Source organism: Pygocentrus nattereri, chromosome 12, assembly GCF_015220715.1.
Source record: "Pygocentrus nattereri isolate fPygNat1 chromosome 12, fPygNat1.pri, whole genome shotgun sequence".
Taxonomy (NCBI): Eukaryota; Metazoa; Chordata; class Actinopteri; order Characiformes; family Serrasalmidae; genus Pygocentrus; species Pygocentrus nattereri.
Window position 1 is genome coordinate 17,369,243 of NC_051222.1, and position 23,216 is coordinate 17,392,458.

General features: G+C 40.7%; 2 protein-coding genes across 3 annotated transcripts; one reads left to right on the forward strand and one right to left on the reverse strand.

The window, feature by feature from the left end:
* The first annotated feature begins 85 nt into the window (after positions 1-85).
* On the forward strand, positions 86-7,948 carry LOC119264581. 2 transcript variants are annotated; one of them, XR_005131137.1, is made up of 2 exons: positions 86-7,444; positions 7,871-7,948. XR_005131137.1 is itself a non-coding variant. In XM_037543124.1 (2 exons), the coding sequence occupies exon 2, from the start codon at positions 919-921 to the stop codon at positions 6,994-6,996; it is 6,078 nt and encodes a 2,025-aa protein (XP_037399021.1). In that variant the 5' UTR covers positions 86-351; positions 778-918; the 3' UTR covers positions 6,997-7,942. The 2 variants fall into 2 exon arrangements, 1 of the variants encoding a protein (XP_037399021.1); XM_037543124.1 differs by having other exon boundaries at positions 86-351; positions 778-7,942.
* A 9,987-nt stretch (positions 7,949-17,935) lies between these two features.
* Positions 17,936-19,739, reverse strand: LOC108434716. The gene is made up of 3 exons (XM_037543825.1): positions 19,529-19,739; positions 18,519-19,426; positions 17,936-18,422 (listed from the first exon to the last, which is right to left on the reverse strand). Exons 2-3 carry the CDS (start codon positions 19,188-19,190, stop codon positions 18,042-18,044), a joined length of 1,053 nt encoding a protein of 350 aa, XP_037399722.1. The 5' UTR covers positions 19,191-19,426; positions 19,529-19,739; the 3' UTR covers positions 17,936-18,041.
* Between the last annotated feature and the right edge of the window lie 3,477 nt (positions 19,740-23,216).

Sequence of the window (23,216 nt, forward strand, 5' to 3'; positions counted from 1 at the left end):
GATGGACTATTCCATGTTGTTACATGATTACACAACTGCATACAGATAAACAAGCATGAACAAGGTTATGAACACGGTTGTAACTGCCTACAATAGCAGTGCATATTTTCATGTAGTACACCTTTCGTTTTGGTTCATACCGCCAAGGACATTAAGAATGTAGGCGGAACTATATGTCTGCAAAGGTTTCCGGGGGGACCCATTATATGCACGGATATATACAAGTAGTAGAAAGTTCGGTTGTCACAGCTTTCTGAAGTTATGGCCAAGTGTTAAAAGGTGTTTAATCTGTTCAAGAAACACTCCAAAGGAAGCTATTCCCTCCCTGTGTTATTTAATGCAGCCAATGAGGTTTGTGTTCTGTTTCTATATGTTATTTGGTATAAGTGAAGTTGAAATATTGCATTGCTGCTAATGTCGCTAATAGGCACATAGCTAAACCTTCATGTAAACCTTAAGTTAAACCGTTTCTAATACAAATGGATATTTGTATGCAATTTCGTCATATATGTTGAACTAAGGATATGTTAATGTGGTTTAAAACGAAGATAAAGGTTCATATTGAACAAGGACAAACATTGACAAGGACAAAGAGCTAATTCATAATGAATAAATAACCATTGTTAGTTCTACAACACAAGAAATATTTCTTTGTATAAGTTTACATTTATTTCATAGTTAAAGGGTATTATATTGGAGTTTAAATAAGCCATTTATGCACAATTGTACATTTGTTTTTATCTTATTGGTTTTTGCTTGTGTAATTCTGTATTACAGTTCTCACGTTTAGGAATAAATCCTAATCAGTGATGTTAAGAACAGTTGTGCTGTCATCATTATATCAGAGGGAGGCACAGTGAGAACTCAATGCTCCAGAGGACAGCACCAGAGAGCAGTGATTTACAGTAACAAGAAAGGATGTCTGAGATTGAAAGAGAGTCTGTAGATATGCATACGCAGCAGAGCTGTACGGACATGAACCCACAGCCAAGTGACAGAGATGAGCTGCAGCTTCACGCAGACATGCCTTCACCAGTAACTGGTGGAGCAAGTGGCTATGACTTTGTTCCTCCACAAGTGCCGAATAGAGACCAAAGAGTCCGCAAGATGTCGGAAAAGGGTCAAGAACTGCACGATGAGCAAGTAAAAAGAATTGCACGTCGTTTCAGTGTGTGCTATGAAAGGTGGAAGGAGGTCACAAAGAAAGCCAACCAAATGCTAAGTGATCAATGCTCAGCCGACCTACTGAATGAACATGTCACTAAAGTAAATGATGCTTCAAGGAGTGTGAATGCTGTTTATGAAGAGTTGCGACGGAAGAGTGTTCCTGACAATGACACACGCCGTAGAGTTGACACCTGTGAAACAGTGACACAGAGGATTGTTAAGCAAGCAATGGCAATTTTAGACACAATAAATGGTCACGGGGATGAAGAACAAGGTGGTGATGAGACAAGGTCCACCAAGAAGAGCATCAGCTCTCACAGTACTAAGGCTTCTACTCATTCCCGTCTAACTTCTGCCAGCAGAAAGAGTGCAGCTGCCGAAGTTGCCGCCAATGAAGCCACCCTACAAGTACTGCTGGAGCAAGAACATCATATTGAAGAATTGCAGAGGCTGGAAGCTGAAGCTGCCCAGCTAAAGGCTAAACAGGAGGCTGAGATTGCAGAGAGACAAAGACTGCTAGAAGCCAAACGCAGAGAAATAGAACGTTTCGAGACAATTAAGAAACTAAAGGCTGCCAAGGCACGACAGCAAGTATATGAACAGAGCGAGAGCTCACGTCAAACATCTAAACAGAGTCAATGCTCCGATGACGACATAAATGAGCTGCTCCATAAATCTGTTCCTGTGAGGATTAAAGAGAAAGTCAAGCAGGAACTAAGCCCAACACAGCACCATTCTCCACCACAAGCTGTAATGCATCCAGCTGAAGACAACACAGCAGCTCTTGTTAGAGCACTCACAGAATCCATTAATGCTAGCCGCATGCCTGTACCTGAACCAACAATGTTCAGCGGTGACCCACTCAGATTCCATGACTGGAAGGTTTCCTTTCAGACCCTCATTGACAGGAAGAGCATACCAGCTGAAGAAAAGATATACTATCTACGCAAGTATGTGGGTGGATCTGCGAAGAAAGCCATAGAGAGCTACTTCCTACTAGGCACTAAATCAGCCTACCTTGCAGCATGGTGCATCCTGGAGGAGCGATACGGTAGTCCGTTCCTCATCGCCAAGGCTTTCAGAGATAAGATTGATGCATGGCCCAAGATAAGTGCTAAAGGCAGTCTGGAACTTCAAGAATTTGTTGACTTCCTTCGCAGCTGTGAGTCCGCAATGCCTCAAATCAAAAGTCTTGAAGTGCTAAATGACTACAATGAGAACCAGAAAATACTTGCTAAACTTCCAGACTGGTTGACTTCAAGGTGGAACCGAAAGGTCATGGAAGTGGAGGAAGAAAGTCAAACATTCCCAAGCTTCAGCCAGTTTGTCCAGTTCCTCACACGGGAGGCCAAGATTGCATGCAATCCAATCACATCTCTCCATGCACTGAAACCAAGTGAAGGAGAGAAGGGTAAAGTTTTAAAGAACAGAAGTCCTGGAGCGAAGGCCTTGGCAACGAGCGCAAATGAGAAAGCCAATGCCACATGCTGTGTCTTCTGTGAGAAGGTAGGGCACGGTCTGTCTGAGTGTCGTAAGTTCATAAGGAAGGCAATCACAGAACGACTAAAGTTCGTCCAAGAGAAGAAGTTGTGTTTTGGCTGTCTGAAGTTTGGCCATCGTTCCAAAGACTGTGGAGACAGGAACATCTGTAGGTTGTGTGAGAAAGGACATCCGACATGCCTCCATGATAATCGTACAAAGGAAGAAAGGATGCAAGCAAGGACTGGTGGAGCTAGAGACCATGACAAGTCAAGGGAAGGGAAGGCAGATCAGCCACAAGATCTAGCACCAAGCACATCACGTGAAGCAACATCTCATAGAGTCACCCAGAATGGCAGAGACACTCATACATCCACAATAATTCCAGTGTGGGTGTCCACCATGGCAGAGCCACATAGTGAAGTTCTTGTGTATGCACTTCTTGATACGCAAAGTGACACAACTTTTATCCTTGAAGAGACTGCAAAGGCACTCAATACAAGGAGCGAACCAGTTCAGCTAAGAATCTCTACACTAGCTTCAAGAAACACAGTTGTGTCCTGTCAGAAACTCACTGGTTTACAAGTGAGAGGGTTCTATTCAGATAAGATAATCCCACTTCCAGTGACCTACTCTAGAGAGTTTATACCTGCAAACAGAAACCATATCCCTACACCAGAGACGGCAAAGGTATGGTCTCATCTTGAACATATTGCAGACGAGATTGCTCCTCAGCAAAGCTGTGACATCGGCTTGCTAATTGGCTACAATTGTCCTCAAGCTCTTGTACCAAGACAAGTGCTGCCCGGTGAAGACAATCAACCCTTTGGACAGAGAACAGACTTGGGATGGAGTGTGGTCGGCTACGGTGATCCATGCCTGAACTTTGGAGATGCAATTGGAGTAAGCCATCAAGTCATAGTGAAGCAAGTGATGCCAGGTCTTCAGTCCTCATCAGACCTCACAGGTGAAGTGCATTACATCTGTAGAACACAGATCAAAGAAGTAATTTTACCCGCAGATGTCATCAAGGTACTGGAATCTGACTTCGCTGAAAGAGCTTCCGAAACTGACCATGTCTCTCAAGAAGATCTCAGATTCTTATCAAAATTGAAGCAGGGAATTGTACATAAAAGTGATGGTCATTATGAAATGCCTTTACCATTTAAAGGTGACAGACCCAACTTACCTGATAACAAGGTGTGTGCCATCCATCGTCTCAAGTGTCTGGAAAGAAAACTGAGAAGGAATGAGCAGTATAATAAAGACTACAAGGCCTTCATGAATGAGACCATAATCCGTGGAGATGCAGAAAGGGTCGCAGAAGAAGACATCCACAAAGGTCCAGTGTGGTATATCCCGCATCATGGGGTGTATCATCCCCAAAAGCCTGGGAGGATACGAGTGGTCTTTGATTGCTCAGCCAAGTTTCAAGGGACGTCCTTGAACGACCATCTCTTGACAGGTCCAGAGCTGACAAACACATTGGTGGGAGTTCTGCTTCGCTTTCGAAGAGGCCAGGTTGCAGTCATGTGTGACATTGAGCGAATGTTTCACCAGTTCCACGTGAAACCAGAAGACCAAGATTATCTTCGGTTCCTTTGGTGGGAAAATGGAAGTCTTGACGTCCAACCCTCCACCTATCGAATGAAGGTCCATCTGTTCGGTGCAGCTTCATCACCTGGCTGTGCCAACTATGCACTCAAACACATCGCAGCTGAAGGAGAAGGATACTTCAGTGATGACACCATCAAATTCATACAGCGGAACTTTTACGTTGACGATGGCTTGACGAGTGTAACATCCACGAAAGAAGCAATCCAGCTGGTGAAAGAAGCAAGAGAGCTTTGCAGCACAGGCAACCTCAGACTGCACAAGTTCATTTCTAATAGCAAGGAAGTCCTTGCCACCATTCCTAAAGAAAAATGTGCTGAAGCTGCAACAGACAAAGATTTGGCACTTGGTGAACTGCAGATAGAAAGAGCCCTTGGTGTGCAGTGGTGCGTGACTTCTGATGAGTTTCAGTTCAGAGTGGTCATCAAAGACAAACCATTTACCCGAAGAGGAGTTTTGTCCACAGTTGCTTCAGTCTTTGATCCGCTCGGATTTGTGGCACCCTTCATTCTAGTTGGAAAGCAGATCCTACAGCAGATGTGTAGGGATAAGATCAGCTGGGATGATACCTTACCTGATGACCTGCGACTTCAGTGGGAATGTTGGCTCAGAGATCTACAAACCCTGGTTAATGTTAAGATCCCAAGATGCTACGTTCCAGCAAGCTTCAATGTACAGTATTATGAGCTTCACCATTTCTCCGATGCCAGTGTGTCGGGCTATGGTGCATGCTCATATCTCAGAGCAGTCAGTGAAACAGGTGAAGTCCACTGTTCCTTAGTTACGGGGAAAGCACGAGTTGCCCCCACCAAGGTCACAACCGTGCCAAGGCTTGAACTATCGGCAGCAGTAGTAGCCGTCCGCATCAGTGACATGCTCAAAAAAGAACTGGAATTAGATTGTCTACAAGAATTCTTCTGGACTGATTCCATGGTTGTCCTTGGGTACATCAATAATGAAGCCAGAAGATTTAATGTATTTGTAGCAAATCGTGTTGAACGCATCAAGCAAAGCACAGAATCCACACAATGGAAGTATGTGGCTTCTGAAGATAATCCAGCAGACTACACCTCAAGGGGTCTAACAGTACAGCAGCTTGTATCCTCTGACTGGCTCATTGGCCCAAGGTTTCTGTGGCAGAAGGAGCTACCAAGAGGTAAAATTAAGATGGAAGAAATTTCAAGTAGTGATCCTGAACTCAAGAAGGTCCAGGTCCACAATGTTTATGCAAAGGAGACAAGGTCGTTGTTAGATCGCCTGCACAAGTTCTCTGACTGGTCCAGAATAGTAAAAGCTATTGCCAGACTCAAGCGACATGTGAAAGAAATCAAGGGTCTTCAGCCAAGGTCCTGTGAAGTCACTAGCCTAGAGGAAAGGAGAGAAGCAGAGCTGACCATAATCAAGATGGTTCAAGAAGCATTCTTCTCAAAGGAGACACAAGGTAAGGACAAGTTCAAGAAGCTTTACAGATTAAGTCCATTTCTTGATGGTCAAGGTATCCTCAGGGTGGGAGGCCGCTTAACCCATGCTGCTCTACATCCATATGTTAAGCATCCAGTGGTCCTTCCAAAGGACTGTCATGTGTCAGCATTACTCATCAAGCACCATCATGAAAGGGTGCTCCATCAGGGACGAGGAATGACGATGAATGCACTCCGATCCAATGGCATATGGATACTAGGCTGCAGCAAGGCAGTATCATCCCATGTCTATAAGTGCACGACATGCAGGAAGTTCAGAAGAAGCCCAGAACAGCAAAGGATGGCAGATCTCCCAGAAGACAGGATGGAAACCACCCCTCCATTCACCTACTGTGGCATGGATTGTTTTGGACCATTCTACATTAAAGAGGGAAGAAAGGAGCTAAAACGTTATGGGCTGTTACTTACTTGTATGTGTTCTAGAGCAGTTCACATTGAGATGCTTGACGACCTGACCACGGATGCTTTCATTAATGCTCTACGTTCATTTATCGCCATTCGTGGAATGGTACGCCAGATAAGATGTGATCAAGGGACAAACTTTGTTGGAGCTAGACGTGAGTTTGCTGAAGCACTGAAGGAGGAAGATCAGGAAAAGCTCAAGGAGCTTGGATGTGAGTTTATCATGAACACCCCAGCCTCAAGTCACATGGGTGGAGTCTGGGAAAGACAAATTCGCACCATCAAAAGTGTCTTGACATCCATCCTGGAACAGTCAGCCAGACAACTTGACTGCTCCTCGCTAAGAACATTCCTGTATGAAGTTATGGCAGTTGTCAACAGCAGACCTCTGACCACTGATTGTCTTAATGACTCATCCAGTCCAGAACCCCTTACCCCAAATCACATCTTGACAATGAAGTCAACTATTCTCGCTCCACCTCCTGGAAGGTTCATCAAGGAAGATCTTTACCTCCGCAAGAGATGGCGTCGTGTTCAGCTGTTGGCCAACCTCTTCTGGAGTCGGTGGAAAAAGGAGTACCTCCTGAACCTTCAACACAGACAGAAGTGGACAAAGGATCGCAGAGATGCAAGGGTCAGTGACGTTGTTCTCCTGCAAGAAGATACCACACCACGTAACCAGTGGAAGTTAGCTAAGGTCATCGAAGTATACCCAGGAAAGGATGGAAAGGTCAGAAGACTGAAGTTGCTTATCAGTGATTCCAACCTCGATGAGAAGGGAAAACGCGTCTCCAAACCTGTCCACCTCGAGAGACCCGTTCATAAAACGGTGACGCTGCTGGAAGCAGCCTGAAGGCCCCAATCTCTCTCTCTTTCTTTCCTTGTTTCTTCTCTCTCTGTCTCCCTCAAGGTACAGTCTGGTGAACATGCCTAGGGAGCTCAAGTCCCGAAGCTAACGTTTGTTTGTTTTCTGCATAGTAAATTTTCATTCTAAGTAACTTAGAGTAAAATCATAGATTTGGTGGGAGTGTAACTGCCTACAATAGCAGTGCATATTTTCATGTAGTACACCTTTCGTTTTGGTTCATACCGCCAAGGACATTAAGAATGTAGGCGGAACTATATGTCTGCAAAGGTTTCCGGGGGGACCCATTATATGCACGGATATATACAAGTAGTAGAAAGTTCGGTTGTCACAGCTTTCTGAAGTTATGGCCAAGTGTTAAAAGGTGTTTAATCTGTTCAAGAAACACTCCAAAGGAAGCTATTCCCTCCCTGTGTTATTTAATGCAGCCAATGAGGTTTGTGTTCTGTTTCTATATGTTATTTGGTATAAGTGAAGTTGAAATATTGCATTGCTGCTAATGTCGCTAATAGGCACATAGCTAAACCTTCATGTAAACCTTAAGTTAAACCGTTTCTAATACAAATGGATATTTGTATGCAATTTCGTCATATATGTTGAACTAAGGATATGTTAATGTGGTTTAAAACGAAGATAAAGGTTCATATTGAACAAGGACAAACATTGACAAGGACAAAGAGCTAATTCATAATGAATAAATAACCATTGTTAGTTCTACAACACAAGAAATATTTCTTTGTATAAGTTTACATTTATTTCATAGTTAAAGGGTATTATATTGGAGTTTAAATAAGCCATTTATGCACAATTGTACATTTGTTTTTATCTTATTGGTTTTTGCTTGTGTAATTCTGTATTACAGTTCTCACGTTTAGGAATAAATCCTAATCAGTGATGTTAAGAACAGTTGTGCTGTCATCATTATATCAGAGGGAGGCACAACGGTGATGATCTGCATTATGAAGAGAAGAATTTTTTGTGTATCTAAGTGTAGCAGAGAAACACAAAAGAGTGAAAAAACGACAGAACAGAGTGCTGTGCAGGGCGCTGTAAAGGTTCTGTGCTGGTACAGTTTTCATTCATCAAGGTAAAATGTAAATGTTCCCTAAACAGTGGGTTTAAGGTCCAATTGTGCACCGTAAGTAAGTTTTTCCAGGTGAAAAGCACATATTTGTACCTCATAACCGAATATGAGGTTATGAGGTACATTTTTTATAAATTAAAAAAACAGAACAATAAAATAAAAAGCCTGGAGGCGAGGCGGGGTGTGAAATATCATTTCAATGGACTGTGGTACAATTATGTTCCCTGACTAAAGGTACTGAGATGTACCCTTGAAAGTACCACCCCACTGACATGAGGGGTACTGCCCCAGTGACAGTTTGCTACCTTTATTTCTGAGAGTGTACACAATGCTAGTGTTGATGTTAGTATCCATTACATGTTATAATTGACGTCTGTCAGACTGTACTGGGATTATGTTACTTATTACTTCTTGGAAAAATGACTTTCATTATTCATTACTTTACTTCTACACTGTCTGTACTAAATTATCACTCTATATTTGCAAATACTGTGTCACTTGCAATGTGGAGGCAGAGCTCAGAAATATGCAGTCAGGATTTTACATTTCTGTCTTTTGCTTAGGGCACCAGATTCAGTACATCCACCCTTGACTATGGGTCTGAAAGGAAGTACAGATGTCAAAAAGCTGGTACTGGGAAAAGGAAACAAAATTGGAAAAAATGTGGAGGAATGTGGAAGGAAGGTTTTATGTCATGATGAATGTGAGTGTATAATTGGGATTATTTGCATTGTGAGAAGTCAAAAACGCAACCAACTTCTAAGACTGAACTTCACAGGTGTGGAAAATATTCCTGCAGAAAGTCTCCTGAACCGAATGGATGCTGTAATAAAGGCAAAAAGTGGACACACTCAGTACTGAATAACGTGATATTATGATATGATATGTATATTTCCTCATGCTGAAAAATGAAGAACTTTGACCAGAGATTAAACAATTGAAAGGGTGATCTCTAACTGTTGCACAGCACTAGATATCAATTATTTGTCTTTATATGCCTCTTACAATAGCCTAAAATAATATAAATGAAATTTATATGAATAATATTTCATGTCAAAAAGAAAGGTTTGTAGATTAACGGATTATTTCATATTTAGATAAACAGCCAAGTTTGTCTTTTCATGCTAATGTTAATGACTGTAGTTTCTGATGATTATCAGAAGGCAAAGGATTAGCAGGTGGCTTATGGAAACAGCATGTAGTACCTAGGCCAAAAACTCTTCATTCTTCAAGAATAACTTATTCAGATCTTTCGTTGGCTTTTTTTAGCTAATGTGTATGTGTATGCTAATGTGCAAAATCTATTGGTCCTATAGATGAGCTCTGCAATGGTCTGATTCGTTTCTTATACACTGAGATGCTGGCTTACAAACTTCTCTGAGACATGTTACGTAACAGTGCAATAAAACCCATTTTACAGCTTCCATTAACAACCTGTAGCACTCTCTCTGCTCTACTGTAGGCCAATGTGCATTTAGCGAACAGTGTGAGAAGTGCTTCATTCTAAAGTGCTGTGTCACATGGCAACCATGTAAACGCTTTCAAAATATCATCAGGACCCTGGAGAGCTCCTACACATGGATAAAAAGGGCAACCACATGATACAGTACAGACACAGAGCTTTTCATCTAACAATAAGCACACCCCCCACCAATTAGTGACCTTTAGCAGTAAAGGACTGGTTCAGTAGAGACAGAGAGGTAGAGCGAGTGAACCATCTGTGCTGTTTTGCCACTTACTGAGTCCTCAAAATGACATAGTTTGCTTTGCCAGTGATTGATCATTCAAATACAGACGCAGAATGGTGCACATATTCAGTATCATCACACTGATATTTAGGGATACACAATAATATTGTAAAAATATCAGTATAAAACAGATGTTTAGGTTTGACCCGTATTGATATTTGATGATGTATTTGTTGTACTCTGGAAGATTAGAATGTTTATGTCAGGCTGGACTACAGTCTCACATAAAATATCTGCACTGTATTAATTTGTAACCCTCTACAAATGAATAGTACCCATCTCTGTAATGCTAATCTTGGCTGTAGCTAGGATCAACATTTTAGTGCACATTTTGCACAAAAAGGCAATAATAAAAAAAAAACAGCTGCTAACTATGTGCCTAACTATTTTACCTTGTTCTTTTATTTGTGAATTTCCCATCCACCCATTCTTCCAGCTGTTATTACTGTTCCATGAACTGATATGACTTCAGCTACAAAGTTTCATTTTTAGTTAATAAATCTAAAATATTGTGTTGTGATCTTATTTATTTCAGAAATAAGTAATAAAACACTGCCTCTACCAAACTAGTTAGCAAGAATATGTTGGGCTACTAAAGTGCTAATCAAACATAAAACAGCCTAATCTACCTGTTGATTTCTGAACTATGTGATATGATAATACATTTTCAGGGTGGTACCCTCAAGAGAACTTCGTCAGTACTGTACCATTTTCCATTATATTTGTTTATTTAGTTTGCATTGCTGTAAAACAGCTTGTTTTGACTGCAGGCTTTTTTATTTAGGTTTTCTTTTTTTTAACATTACCCTCTTAAAAAGATGGTTCTCTTAAGGAAATGAAAGGGCTCTTCAGATTGATGGAGAATGTGTTATAGATAGGGTTCTGTATAGTACCAAAAAGAGCTCTTGTTGTTGTAATATTATCAAGCATGTTATAAAACTCTTTTTGGTGCTATATAGAACCATTTTCTATATAGAACCATCTACAACACATTCTCCATCTGTCAGACGAATCCTTTCATGGTGCAAAGAACCCTTCATGCAACAGGTTTTTCGAGTGTTCATGGTTGTATATAGACCCATTGTCATTACTCTTGAAGGAACTATCTGTTTTAAGATTGTGGTTCATGGATGCAAAACTCCAGTCCTGGAAAAAAGTAGCATATTCAGAATACATTTAGAAAACATTCAGAATACATTTACAGTACATATGTATTACATGAATGTGTTACATGAAAAATTCACTTACCATTTAAGTGAAGTTCTGAAAAGTCATAACTTTTGCTTTCTCTCTCACTGCCTGCTTCAGTCCACTGTACAACACTGTTAATTTTAATAATGCTGCCTTTAACATTACAGAACTAACGAGTACCTAATTGTTATGACAGAGAGAAACCATATTTGGTTCCCTAAAGAACCTTTCTGTTGGTTGTTCTTTAAAAAAAACTCAAATTGAAAGGTTGTTTAGGAGCACAGTGTGTCCTACGTATATAGCCAGCACAACATCTAGCTATCCACACCCTGTTTATACTAGCAAATCAAAAGACCTTTTCGCATGTAGGATGAACACAATGTTGTAAAAAACTAAGTGTCTTAACAAATCCTCAGAGAAAGAACTGAGAGTTTCTTAAGTAGCTCAGCAGACTACTGCACTGTGAGAAATAAACGTACTATAGTACGTTTGCAGGTACATGATTCATTCATCAAGGTACAAACAATTTACGTGTACCCTCAAAGGTGTAACAACGATTTTAAGGTCCAGTGGTGTACCTTACATGAGTTTTTCCCAGTGGAAAAGTAGATATTTGCAACTTTTCATAACTAAACATTTTAAATCAGAACAATAAAATAAAAGTCCTGGAGACGAGACGAGGTGTATGGAGTCAATACAACTTAGAAGATATCATTTCAATGGATTGTGGTACTGTCACGATTAACCCCTCCCTCTCCCTGTTTGTGTTGTGCTTTGGTTCAGCCCGCGTGTTCTTTGTTTTGTTTTTTTAGTCCAGTCCCCTCGTTTCATGACTCCACCCCTGATTGTTTCCACCTGTGTTCCTGCCTGTTCCTCTTCTATTTAAAGCCTGTGTTTTCCCCTGTCTGGTGGCTGGTCTTTGTACTGGTCTATGTACTGTTCCGCTCCCAACCGTTACAGTTACAATTATGTTCCCTGACTAAAGGTACTGAGATGTACCCCTGAGGGTACCACCACAGTGACAAGAGGGGTACTGCCCCAGTGACAGTGTTGTACCTTTTTTTCTGAGAGTGTAGTAGCCAAAAACACTGTTTGCAGAAAGTTTTAGACTCCTTTAAGGAATCAAAAGGACTTACACTCTCTGTTCATGCTGTTGTTACATGCAGAATGTGCCAGAAGTATTGTTTGGATGGCAGTATATGCTCCTTCAAAATGTGTATAAATCTTTCAGCAATAACGTTGCCTTCACAGATGAGCAAGGTAACCATGCCATGGATACTAGTACCAATCTGCTGCGGAGATTAACGTTTACCCTCATCTAATACTCTGAACTGATGATGGAGGTCATGAAGACCTTGCTAATTAGCTGAAATCAGCTGTGTTTTTATTGGGGCAGTGAGCTGAAGTCTGCAACTGGAGCCTGACATGTGATCTGATTGGTCCTCTTTGGGCTGGTGAACACAAAATATATTGTTTCCATAAAAAATCTGAAAGACTGACTTTTCAGACAACATTACAGGTTTCCATTGTGCATCAGTCCATTTCAGACAAGCATAAGCCCAGAGCAGTCAGTGGTGGACTTGGACATTGTTGACATACGGATTTCACTGTAGTACAATTTTAACTCACATTTGTGGGTAAAGTGACACAATGAGGGATCAAAGGTCACGGGAATTGAGTTGCAGTTTTCGGCATTTGATCCTTAGCAGAGAAATATCTTGAGATTCCCTGAATCTTTTGATGATGTTATGAACTGTAGAGGGTGAAATACATAAAATCCTCCTTGAGGAACTGCTTGATTATTCCCTGACATATTGTGTGGATAAGCCTTAACAAATCCTTAGTCATAAAGGACTAGGCCATTTCTGGATGCTCCTTTTGTACCCAGGCATAATTGCATCACCTCTTTAAGATTTTACAATGGCTGTTCCTAAATTGCCCCTGTCCCACATTGGAGGCATCAATTTTAGACTTCATTTGTATTTACAAAAACTGTGAGGTTGATGCAATTTGCCTTTGAGGTTTGCATTTGCAGAGCTGTCCAGTGATCTGACACGTGAACACTTTGCTTCTGATTTCACAGGAAGGCGTGGATATGCTTCACTCTGCCCATCAGGCATGCGAGCATGAACGCTTGTCTTCCATGGCACTCACAAACTGTAATTGGCCATGTGTGTTCATGGGTTCACTTCCTAGATATTTTACAAATGTCATCCATCATGATGCAATACATAGCCTGAAGACTCATTATCGACCATCGTCAGCGTGTTCTCCTATACAATTTACTTACAAAGGCAATCTGACAGAGTCATTACCCTCTGTGGAAAGAACACAATGGCCACCGTGGAGGAGGCCTATTTGCTGGGAAGTATTAAATTACACTGAGTTACAGATGCAGATGGGTGAATTATAATTATAATACATTATGTGCAGCCTATTTTTAGACATTATATTTAGTGCCAACTGTTTCTTATGGAGTAACACTTTCAGAGAAGGTATAGAAATCAACCAGATCACAAAAAATACCGAGAACGTTCTAAAACAGTGGTGTCAAACTCAGCTCCTAGCAGGCCACAGCTCTGTGAAGATTCGTTTCACAGCAAATGCTGCTTTTGAATTTCGATCTTGAAAATACATCATTTTTAAACCACAGCTTGGTCAGATACAAAATTAGGTACCTGGATCAATAACAGCCTAGGTAGCTTCCATTAGTGATATGACTTCCTTAGCAGGAATTACGTGTCTGAACTCTCTGAATTCATCTTACAAAGACCTTGCTATTTAACAGGTGTATTTAATAGGGTACATAAGTCTTAAGTCTGACACATTCTGCTTCAAAGCAGATGAGCCATATGAACTGCTACAAAGCATTTTCCTTGAAGTTGCTTAAAGGACTGTTTTAATATACACCACAAATTGGTAACAGAGTCCTGAATACATGAGTAAACTATCTAATAACTGATGTTTAAAAGATGAGTAAATAATCTAATAACTGGGAAATATGCTGGTACTGCATATTAATACGCAATAAATACAGTATACTTGAAAAACTGTCCAATCTATTCATTAATGTCAAGTTAGGAAAGGAGCAATGATGCTGTAAAAAGTCAATAAGTACTGTATCTGCAAGTGTGAATATCAAGCTCTACAAGCACAAACAAGAAGGAAAAGCCTAACTAATAACTTTGTCTCCATCTGCTGGTCAAATAAAAAAATCATTGCAGAGGGATGCAAAGACACTTTGATGGAAGTTGTTACAGTGGGTAAAAAAGTATTTAGTCAGTCACCAATTGTGAAGCAAGATTGTAGACCTGCACCAGGCTGGGAAGACTGAATCTGCAATAGGTAAGCAGCTTGGTGTGAAGAAATCTACTGTGGGAGCAATAATCAGAAACTGGAAGACCTACAAGACCACTACTAATCTCCCTCGATCAGGGGCTCCACGCAAGATCTCAGCCCGTGGGGTCAAAATGATCAAGAACGGTGAGCAGAAATCCCAGAACCACACGGGGGGACCCGATGAATGACCTGCAGAAAGCTGGGACCAACGTCACAAAGGCTACTGTCAGTAACACACTACACCGCCAGGGACTCAGATCTTGCAGTGCCAGACGGGCACTTCAAACTTCAGACGAGCGAATGTCATATGGTCAGATGAAACCAAAGTAGAACTGTTTGGTACAAACACAACTCGTCGTGTTTGGAGGAGAGTGAAGAGTGAGAGTTGCATCCAAAGAACACCATACCAACTGTGAAGCATGGGGGTGGCAACATCAGGCTTTGGGGCTGTTTCTCTGCAAAGGGACCAGGACGACTGGTCCGTGTACATGAAAGAATGAATGGGGCCATGAATTATTGAGATTTTGAGTGCAAACCTCCTTCCATCGGCAAGGGCATTGAAGATGAAATGTGGCTGGGTCTTTCAGCATGACAATGATACCAAGCACACTGCCAGGGCAACAAAGAAATGGGTTCGTAAGAAGCATTTCAAGGTCCTGGAGTGGCCTAGCCAGTCTCCAGATCTCAACCCCATAGAAAACCTTTGGAGGGAGTTGAAAGTCCGTGTTGCCCGCCGACAGCCCCAAAACATCACTGCTCTAGAGGAGATCTGCATGGAGGAATGGGCCAACATACCAGCAGCGGTGTGTGCCAACCCTGTAAAGACTTACAGAAAACGTTTGACCTCTGTCATTTCCAACAAAGGATATATAACAAAGTATTGAGATGAACTTTTGTTATTGACCAAATACTTATTTTCCACCATTATTTGCAAATAAATTCTTTAAAAATCAGACAATGTGATTTTCTGAATTTTTTTTTCCTCATTTGGTCTCTCATAGTTGAGGTCTAACTATGATGTCAATTACAGGCCTCTCTCATCTTTTGAAGTGGGAGAACTTGCACAATTGGTGACTGACTAAATACTTTTTTCCCCACTGTAAGTCTGTCAACCTCTACTGAGATCACTTTATTTCCTTTTTAGGTTTATTTAAAAGATAATATCTGCTATATTACCAATGAATTTCTACTGTTATAACCAAAACTGTAGTTTAAAACATTATCTTTATTGTATGTTTGACCATAATTATCTCTGAGATACAGTACCATTTGAAAGGTTGGACTTTACCTAATAATATTCTTTATTATTTTATTTATTTGGCAACAACAAGAAGATATTCAGAGATAGATAATATACTTCAATTATTCATGAGTTTTTATTAAGTCAAGATGGGATTGTCACTTGAAAATAATGCATTATTAATATCAGTTGTATTATATTATTGTATTTATTCATGCATTGTTTTAGAATCCTCAAAAGTTATATTCATTACTACAGACATATTTACAAATTATTTTGTCAGTACTCTGATCAACCTGTAGGTATGTGTGGATTCATATGACACAATTAAACGATACAGAGGTCATCAGTAATGTGTTTTGTGAAAATCGTGGGAGTGATACTGTGAGAAAATGGATTTAATCAGCAAAGATTTAAAGAAATACTCCAATGTTTTTCAGCCTGATTTCTGTCTGCTGCATCTGTAATGCACAGTTAAATACCTTCGACAAGCTTCCCTCAACTTAGAACAGAATAAAAAACCTGTTTAATCCAAACATCATACAAAAAAGCCAATAGGCAGTACCTTGATGTTTATTTACAGCTGATGTCACTGGGCAATTGCTTAAAATGCAGTTATAATAGAAACCATTGAGCAGTTGCTTGAAACCTACTTATATTAGAAGCCAATGGGCAGCTGCTTGTGAATTAGCTACATTAGAAGCCAATGAGCAGTTGCTTGAAATCTAGTCATACTAGAAGCCAATGGCCAGTTGCTTAAAATTTTGTTGTACTTGAAGCCAGTGGTCAGTTGCTTGAAACGCAGTTATAATAGAAGCCAACTGGGCAGGAGCTTGAAACGTAATCGTAACTGAAGTCAGTAATTTAGTGAGCAGCTGCATTAGAAGGCAATGGGCAGTTTTTTAAATGCAGTTATAATATAAAACAATTGACAATTTCTTGAAATACTGTTGTAATGGAAGCCAACAGGCAGTTGCTTGAAACCTACAATTGCACTGTACTAGAGTGGCACTGTGTGCAGCTGCTTGGCCAAAGAAACCCATTTCATGAAGCTTTCATTGAGTGATACATCAGAGGATAAGCGATATGTGCTACAACACTCGCCCAGCCCCACTGTGTGAGAGAGAGAGAGAGGAAGGCAGATACACAGAGAGAGAGAGAGAGAGAGAGAGAGAGAGAGAGAGAGAGAGAGAGAGAGAGGCAGATACACACAAAGAGAGAGAGAGAGAGAGAGAGAGAGAGAGAGAGAGAGAGAGAGAGAGAGGCAGATACACAGAGAGAGAGAGAGAGAGGGATCAGATCAGGGGAGTCTACAGCGCGACAGAATCACTGCCCACAGTTTAAGAAGATTCTGTAACAGACTAGATTTTTAGACCGTTTATCTCCAAAACTAGCTAAACTAGGCCGTATAAACGGCTAAACTGCAGTCTGTGGGCAACTGTTGACTAAAGTAGCTGATAGACACTGTACTAAAATACACTCCGCAGATTTCCAGTGTAATGAGCGGAATCATTATAAAAGAAGAAACCTGTAAACACGGCGCCCGTTTAGCTCAGCTAGCTCGGCTAACGCTCCCCCAGGCTGGAGCCGAGCTACGGGAGCGGATCTCGGCGGCTTCGTGTTTGGCCTCTGATAATAACGCTGTTTTCCTCAGTTCATGTTAAATGAATACAGATGACCGTTTGGGTGCGGTCCGTTCCTCCTGTGTGCTGGTTCAGTTCTACTCTGGGTTTCTCCACTAAACCGGACCTCTCTGTGGTGTTTTTCCTGCCGGAGCTGCGGTTTTTTGAGTGGTGGGTCTTTTAATAATTAACACTAATCTTCCGCCAGCTACGAACATTTTCGTAAGGGAAACCAGCGACCGTGTAGCCCACTCCCCTGCTGTGAAGCGATTAACGCCCATTGTCTTGGTAATGATATGGAGTGCGGTGGAAGTGGAAACCCCCCATGCCCACCTCGAGCTCATACAACTCCCAAATCAACGAACGTGATAAAACTTCAAGGTAAACTTGAAGTTACAAGTGGACTGTATATGTTACCGATCCTACAACAAGCGGCAGAAAATGTGTAGACCCGTGTTTCAAAAGTTAAAATTCAAGCGCACGTCGCAGCAGAAGTAGAGACGAATCCCGCTAAACAATAAAAAACCTACAGTTTGAATCTCGCTCTTTGTACATTTCATTTACTATAATATATAATGATATTTTTCGTCATCGAACACTTTCGGTTCTGCGTTTCAATTCGTGTAAGCGCTGTTTATTCTATTTTATGCTTTACTGCATCCAACAACAATTGTAAAGCTATTCTCGACAGAATATACTCAATAAAGGCAATGAGAGGAAAAAACAAATACATGTGCTGCTAAACAACTTTATTCTGATCAAATAGTCAGAAAAACAAATACATCAACGCTAACAACGCTAAGTTGTAGCTAACAGTTGCTACACAGCCAGGGACCCTCTTTCCTACATTTGCGGCAGGTGTACTTGCCGCATGCAGCACACGGGTTTATGCTGTGGTTACGGTTGCAGTGCGACTGCACCTGACACTGGGTCTTCTTTCCAGGAGCAGGCAGAGGACGTGGCGTTTTCCTCAATTCCTTTTCCTGCAGATAACGATGACGAAGTTCCTCAGCAAGTGCACATAGAAAGACTCTCCTCCTCTCTGTGGACCCCGTGCACGCCGTGTACAAATCATGCGCGTTCATCGCTGCCAGGTCAAGTAGGTTGTAGAAGACTGCAACTGGCCACCGGCGTGTTCCTGCGCGCACTGTGTATGCCCGCACCTTCTGATCCATGATGTCAACGGCACACTGCAAAAAACAATTACAAAGAAGTTCACGTTATATTTTGAATAAATTCATTCATGTATGATAAATTGATTTAGCAATGCCAACACACATGCACACCTTCATCCGGTTGTAGTCTGTCACCGTGTTTGGTTTCCTTTTTCTGTCATCGGCAATCTTCACGTGCGTGTGCATAGTGCTGAGAACGCAGACGGTTTTATTGGTCTTGGGGGCATACACCGTCAGCAGCGCACCACCTGATCTGTACACCTCCGTGGATAGCTTTTCACGTCCTTTGGCGTTTTTGGCTTCCAAAGGAATTTCCCGTCGAATCTTGTTGATCGTCCCAAGCAGAGTTGTGTTGGATTCCAGCAGTCTGTTAGCCAGCGAGAGAGATGTGAAGTAAATGTCTGTGGCTGCAGTTCTGCCCTTTCCCAGGTATGGCTTCATAAGTTTCATAACCACATTCTCGGACACTCTTTCTCCCTTGGGACGATCGGGGTCCTTTCCCAGATATGGAATAGCGTTGCACATGTACTTGGTGTTCAAGTCAAAATCAACCCAAAACTTTATTCCAAATTTGTCAGGCTTTGATGAAATGTATTGTGTGAATGAACAGCGAACCTTGGTAGGAAACAGCTGCTCGTCGACTGTAAGATGTTGTCCTGGGTTGTAACACAGGTTGCAGTTCTTTACAAATCGTTGCCAGATGTCCGAGATTGCAGCAAATGTGTCGCTCTTTGCACGCTCCGCACGGGTGTCCTTGTTGTCAAACCGCAAGTACCGCATCATTTCTCCTTGATTGAAGCCACAGCGAACATTGCCGACCAACACTCCGTCATCGCACCAATTGGACAGAGGACTGCTCGTAGAAATAGGACAGCTATGAACTCCATCAACTCGCTGACAGAAGGACTCCAGCTGCGGTCTGTTCTGTGGGCTTCATGGACGGTGCATTCAGTGATGAGTCTCAGCATCTCTATGTCGACCAAACACAGAAAACTCCGCAGTCTGCTTGTGATCCTACGCTGTATAAGTAAAAGTAAACAAATGACGCAAGGTTAATTACACGTACTAAATATCAGTCAAACACAAGCATAAACACTGCTAAAAATATTAAGTTACTATACCTTTGCATGCTCTGTAGGCCCAGCCGGCTCACTGAACGTAGAATTAGGCAAACAGCTGACACGAGTGCGTGTGATGTCAAACTTCTCCCAAACAGTTCCATCTTTTGCCCGTATGCTTGGTGCAGATGTGGTTTGCCTCTTTCTTGGAGGGCTCTGGATTACCTCATCCGATGCACAGCTGGTGTCTTCATCTGATAAATCGCTGGTAATTTCATAAGTACGGGAGAGTCCCCCCCCCCCCCCCCCCCCCCCCCCCCCCCCCATCGGACTCACAGCTGTCCACGTTGGTAAGGATAGCCAAAACTTCTTTAGCGGTGGACGTCCTCTGGCTTGCCATAGTGCTTTCAGTCTTCTCCACACAGGATAGTAGGGAAAATGTAATTCACCTGCATTTGTGTTTCTGCTTTTATCATAACTCTGAAGAACACGCCCACAGCAGCTCATACTAATGTAAATATAACATAACATAACTTACATAACGCCAATACTGCGCTAATGACATGCATACACGGAACAATATGAAAGGCAATAATATGGACCCGTGATAATGGTTCACTGATGTAAATGTGTGGCGCTAATGACATGCATAAACAAGAAAATCTGTGGCTCCATACCTCTAGCTGAAAAGAAAAATTGAATCTCTCTCTCTATCTATCTATCTATCTATCTATCTATCTATCTATCTATCTATCTATCTATCTATCTATCTATCTATCTAATTCAATTGCACGTAGCAGATGACGTACAGACGACTATTTCACTAATGAGTCCCACTAAATAACAAAATAAACTACAGTTTGAAGCTACTCTAGACAGAATATACTCAATAAAGGCAATAAGAGGATGAAACAAATACATGTGGTGCTAAACAACATTATTCTGATCAAATCAGATACAAAAAAAAAAAATAATCTGATATACAACAAACATTTAGCAGAATATTCTATATTTGCAGAGGATATTAGTAGTACTATTAGACTTTCTGTGTGCACCACAGAGCTGCTGTCTCAGTCCTCCTCTGTGAATTAACATAATAAAGGGTGATGTATGGTCCTGCTAATTGCTGGCAAGAAGGAGGGGTGATGTCCTGAGGATCTTGAAATCTCAGGAGGGCTAGTGTTCAGCACTGGTTTCTGAGCCGATTCGCTCGTTATTTACTTTTACTCTGTAACGTTAGTGAAAAAGGATTTCATTAAAAATGAACTCAAGTAAAAGTACTATGATTTAATTATCCTCGAAAAAGGACCGTTACATGGAAAACTGTACTCAATTACAGTAACGAGAGTAAATGTAATTCCTTACTTACACCTTAGTTTACAAGCTTAAAAATTACAATTTAATTAATTTGTCAAAAAATTCTAAATATAACTTTTAATGAGTTTTCCTATAGTAATATAAAGGGAATTAAGGGAATAAAGGGAATTGTTCTTTTACAAGTACTGACTGTAGTTCATATGTTGTTGCACAATTTGTTAGTTAACCTCTACCCTGTCCATCACTGAAAAGAGACCACCATAGGACCACTACCGACCAGACAATATGTGAGTGGTGGATCATCTCAGTACAGCAGTAATACTAATGTGCTAGCAGCAGTGTGCATGACTGAAACCAGCAAAATTATCTGCAAATATAGTGAGATCATTTGACTTATATAGAGTTAAAGGAGAATTCTGCTGATTTTTCAAAATCTCTGCATAATTCAGTGGTTGAGATGTACAGAAAGTCACTCAGAGTGGTTTGATGCTAAAAGGTTCTTTCTAGATAAACTTGCTGATTCTGATTTCTTTACAGTGGTGGTGATGGGAACCAGGGGTCACAACGTCAATAACACAATTATAGCCATTTTATCTAATATCCTAAACCACCGGTGAACCTAGATATGTCTCCTGAGTTTCTATACGTACAGTTAATGATGATAAAATAATGGAAAATCTTTCTGAGACTATTTGCCTTAGAACACCCTTATTGTATCCTTCTACCATGAATGGATTAAAATAAACTGATAAGACACCTTATCACAAAACTCATGTAAAACAAAGCCTCGGACATCAGGCAAAGTATTCACAACTATCTCATGTAATAATTGTCTGTGAGGGAGCCATTAGAGGTGTTAAATTCTTCAAAAATCTGGTTCCCATCACTACTGTGAACAATTCCCTCAGTAAGTTGACCTAAAAATGGAGCATTTCACACCAAACCACTCAAACAATTTTGCTGACAATGTTAAGAATTATGTAGAAAAGTTTCCCTTTAAATAATCTGAAAATAAGGTTGCAACAATCTCAAAATGAGAAATATTACATATACTAACTAGATTTAATATAATTTCTCTTGCCAAGTGCCAAGGTACATTTTTTGCAGTGAAAGCACAACTTCTTATTGATTGTTAACTGTTAAATGCTTTAATTCATAACCTTAAATTCATGTCAACCAACCTCATAAAGAAATACAACATAATAAACCTTTTCTACTGTGCCAGGAGCTCAAAATTTGGTGCTACACCCCTGGGTGTGGTGGGCAGGGTAATGACTGAAAAATAATTGGTTAGCATATTATATCAGCATTGACCAGCAGGGGGCAGCTGTTTATTTTTTTTCTTTTACCAGGTGAAAAAATTTAACATGGGGCCATATTACAGAAACATCTTATCTCTGAAACCTTATCTGTTTAGTTACTAAACTAAATTTAGGACAGACGCTGTTACAGAACAACAGTTATTAAGCTCATAATCTTATCCAATAACTCCAGATTAAAAAAAAAAACAGTATTACAGAAACATCCTAACTAGACAAAATTTCCTAAATTCTGTTCTAACTGTAAGACAATCCCAGAGATGTGCTGACTTGTTTTAACTATTTCTTTTTATTAATTTCAGGCAAAAGTAACAGGCAGCATAGATCATTACTAGCCTAAAAAAAAGCAATGGTTTCACTTGTGAGATGTTTTTTTTTTTCCTAACATCCCAGACACTGCAGAGACTATCTTCACCATTTCAGTATAACGGGGAAATAAGAAGAGGCCATGCTTCTCATAAACTGGCACTGGTACAACCACGTACAACTTCAATGTAACTTTCAACCAATCGTTTTAGAACTCTTAAGTTGTAAGCCAATCATATCAGACGTCATATTTTGTAAGCCAATCATATCAGACCAGCTCACTAAAATGAACATTAGACCATATTCAAAATGTATAACATACATAGTGAAACAGTGTTAAACAGAGTGAAGATATACCCACCAACAATATGGATTTGTGTCAAATTATGGTCAGTATAGCTAAATATCTGTTTTTTATTTGGCTACTCAACTCTAGCTAAGTTAGCTAACTTTAGTTAACTTTGGGTTTAAGTGAGGTGAAAATAGGCTAGGCTGACACAGACAAGCCAACTAGTTTACCTGCACTTCATAGTGAGAGTGAGAGCATGAAAGGACAAGAGGAAATAATGTTATTGGCAGCTCTTTATATTCTGTGGTTTTAGATTTCGCTTGATTATTTGGGGGAAGAAATGGCAACAGTATTTTACATATATTGTTGTTTTCAGTAAGTTAATGTATGTGACAATGATGAGGCTGGATTGGCTTTCTGTTGGCCAGATTCTTGTGAGTTACCTGCTGCGAGGCTCCAGAATGAAACTGCTGCAGCATTTATGGTGGAAAGTTCAAACAAGAAGCTGACTTCAGCTTTT

Excerpts from the sequence above, each read along its gene's own strand:
- LOC108434716 (XM_037543825.1), bottom strand. The coding sequence starts at position 19,190 with ATGATGCGGTACTTGCGGTTTGACAACAAGGACACCCGTGCGGAGCGT. Across the intron at positions 18,423-18,518 it reads CAGACTACAACCGGATGAAG|TGTGCCGTTGACATCATGGA; the intron begins GTGTGCATGTGT and ends TGTTTTTTGCAG.
- LOC119264581 (XM_037543124.1), top strand. The coding sequence starts at position 919 with ATGTCTGAGATTGAAAGAGAGTCTGTAGATATGCATACGCAGCAGAGC.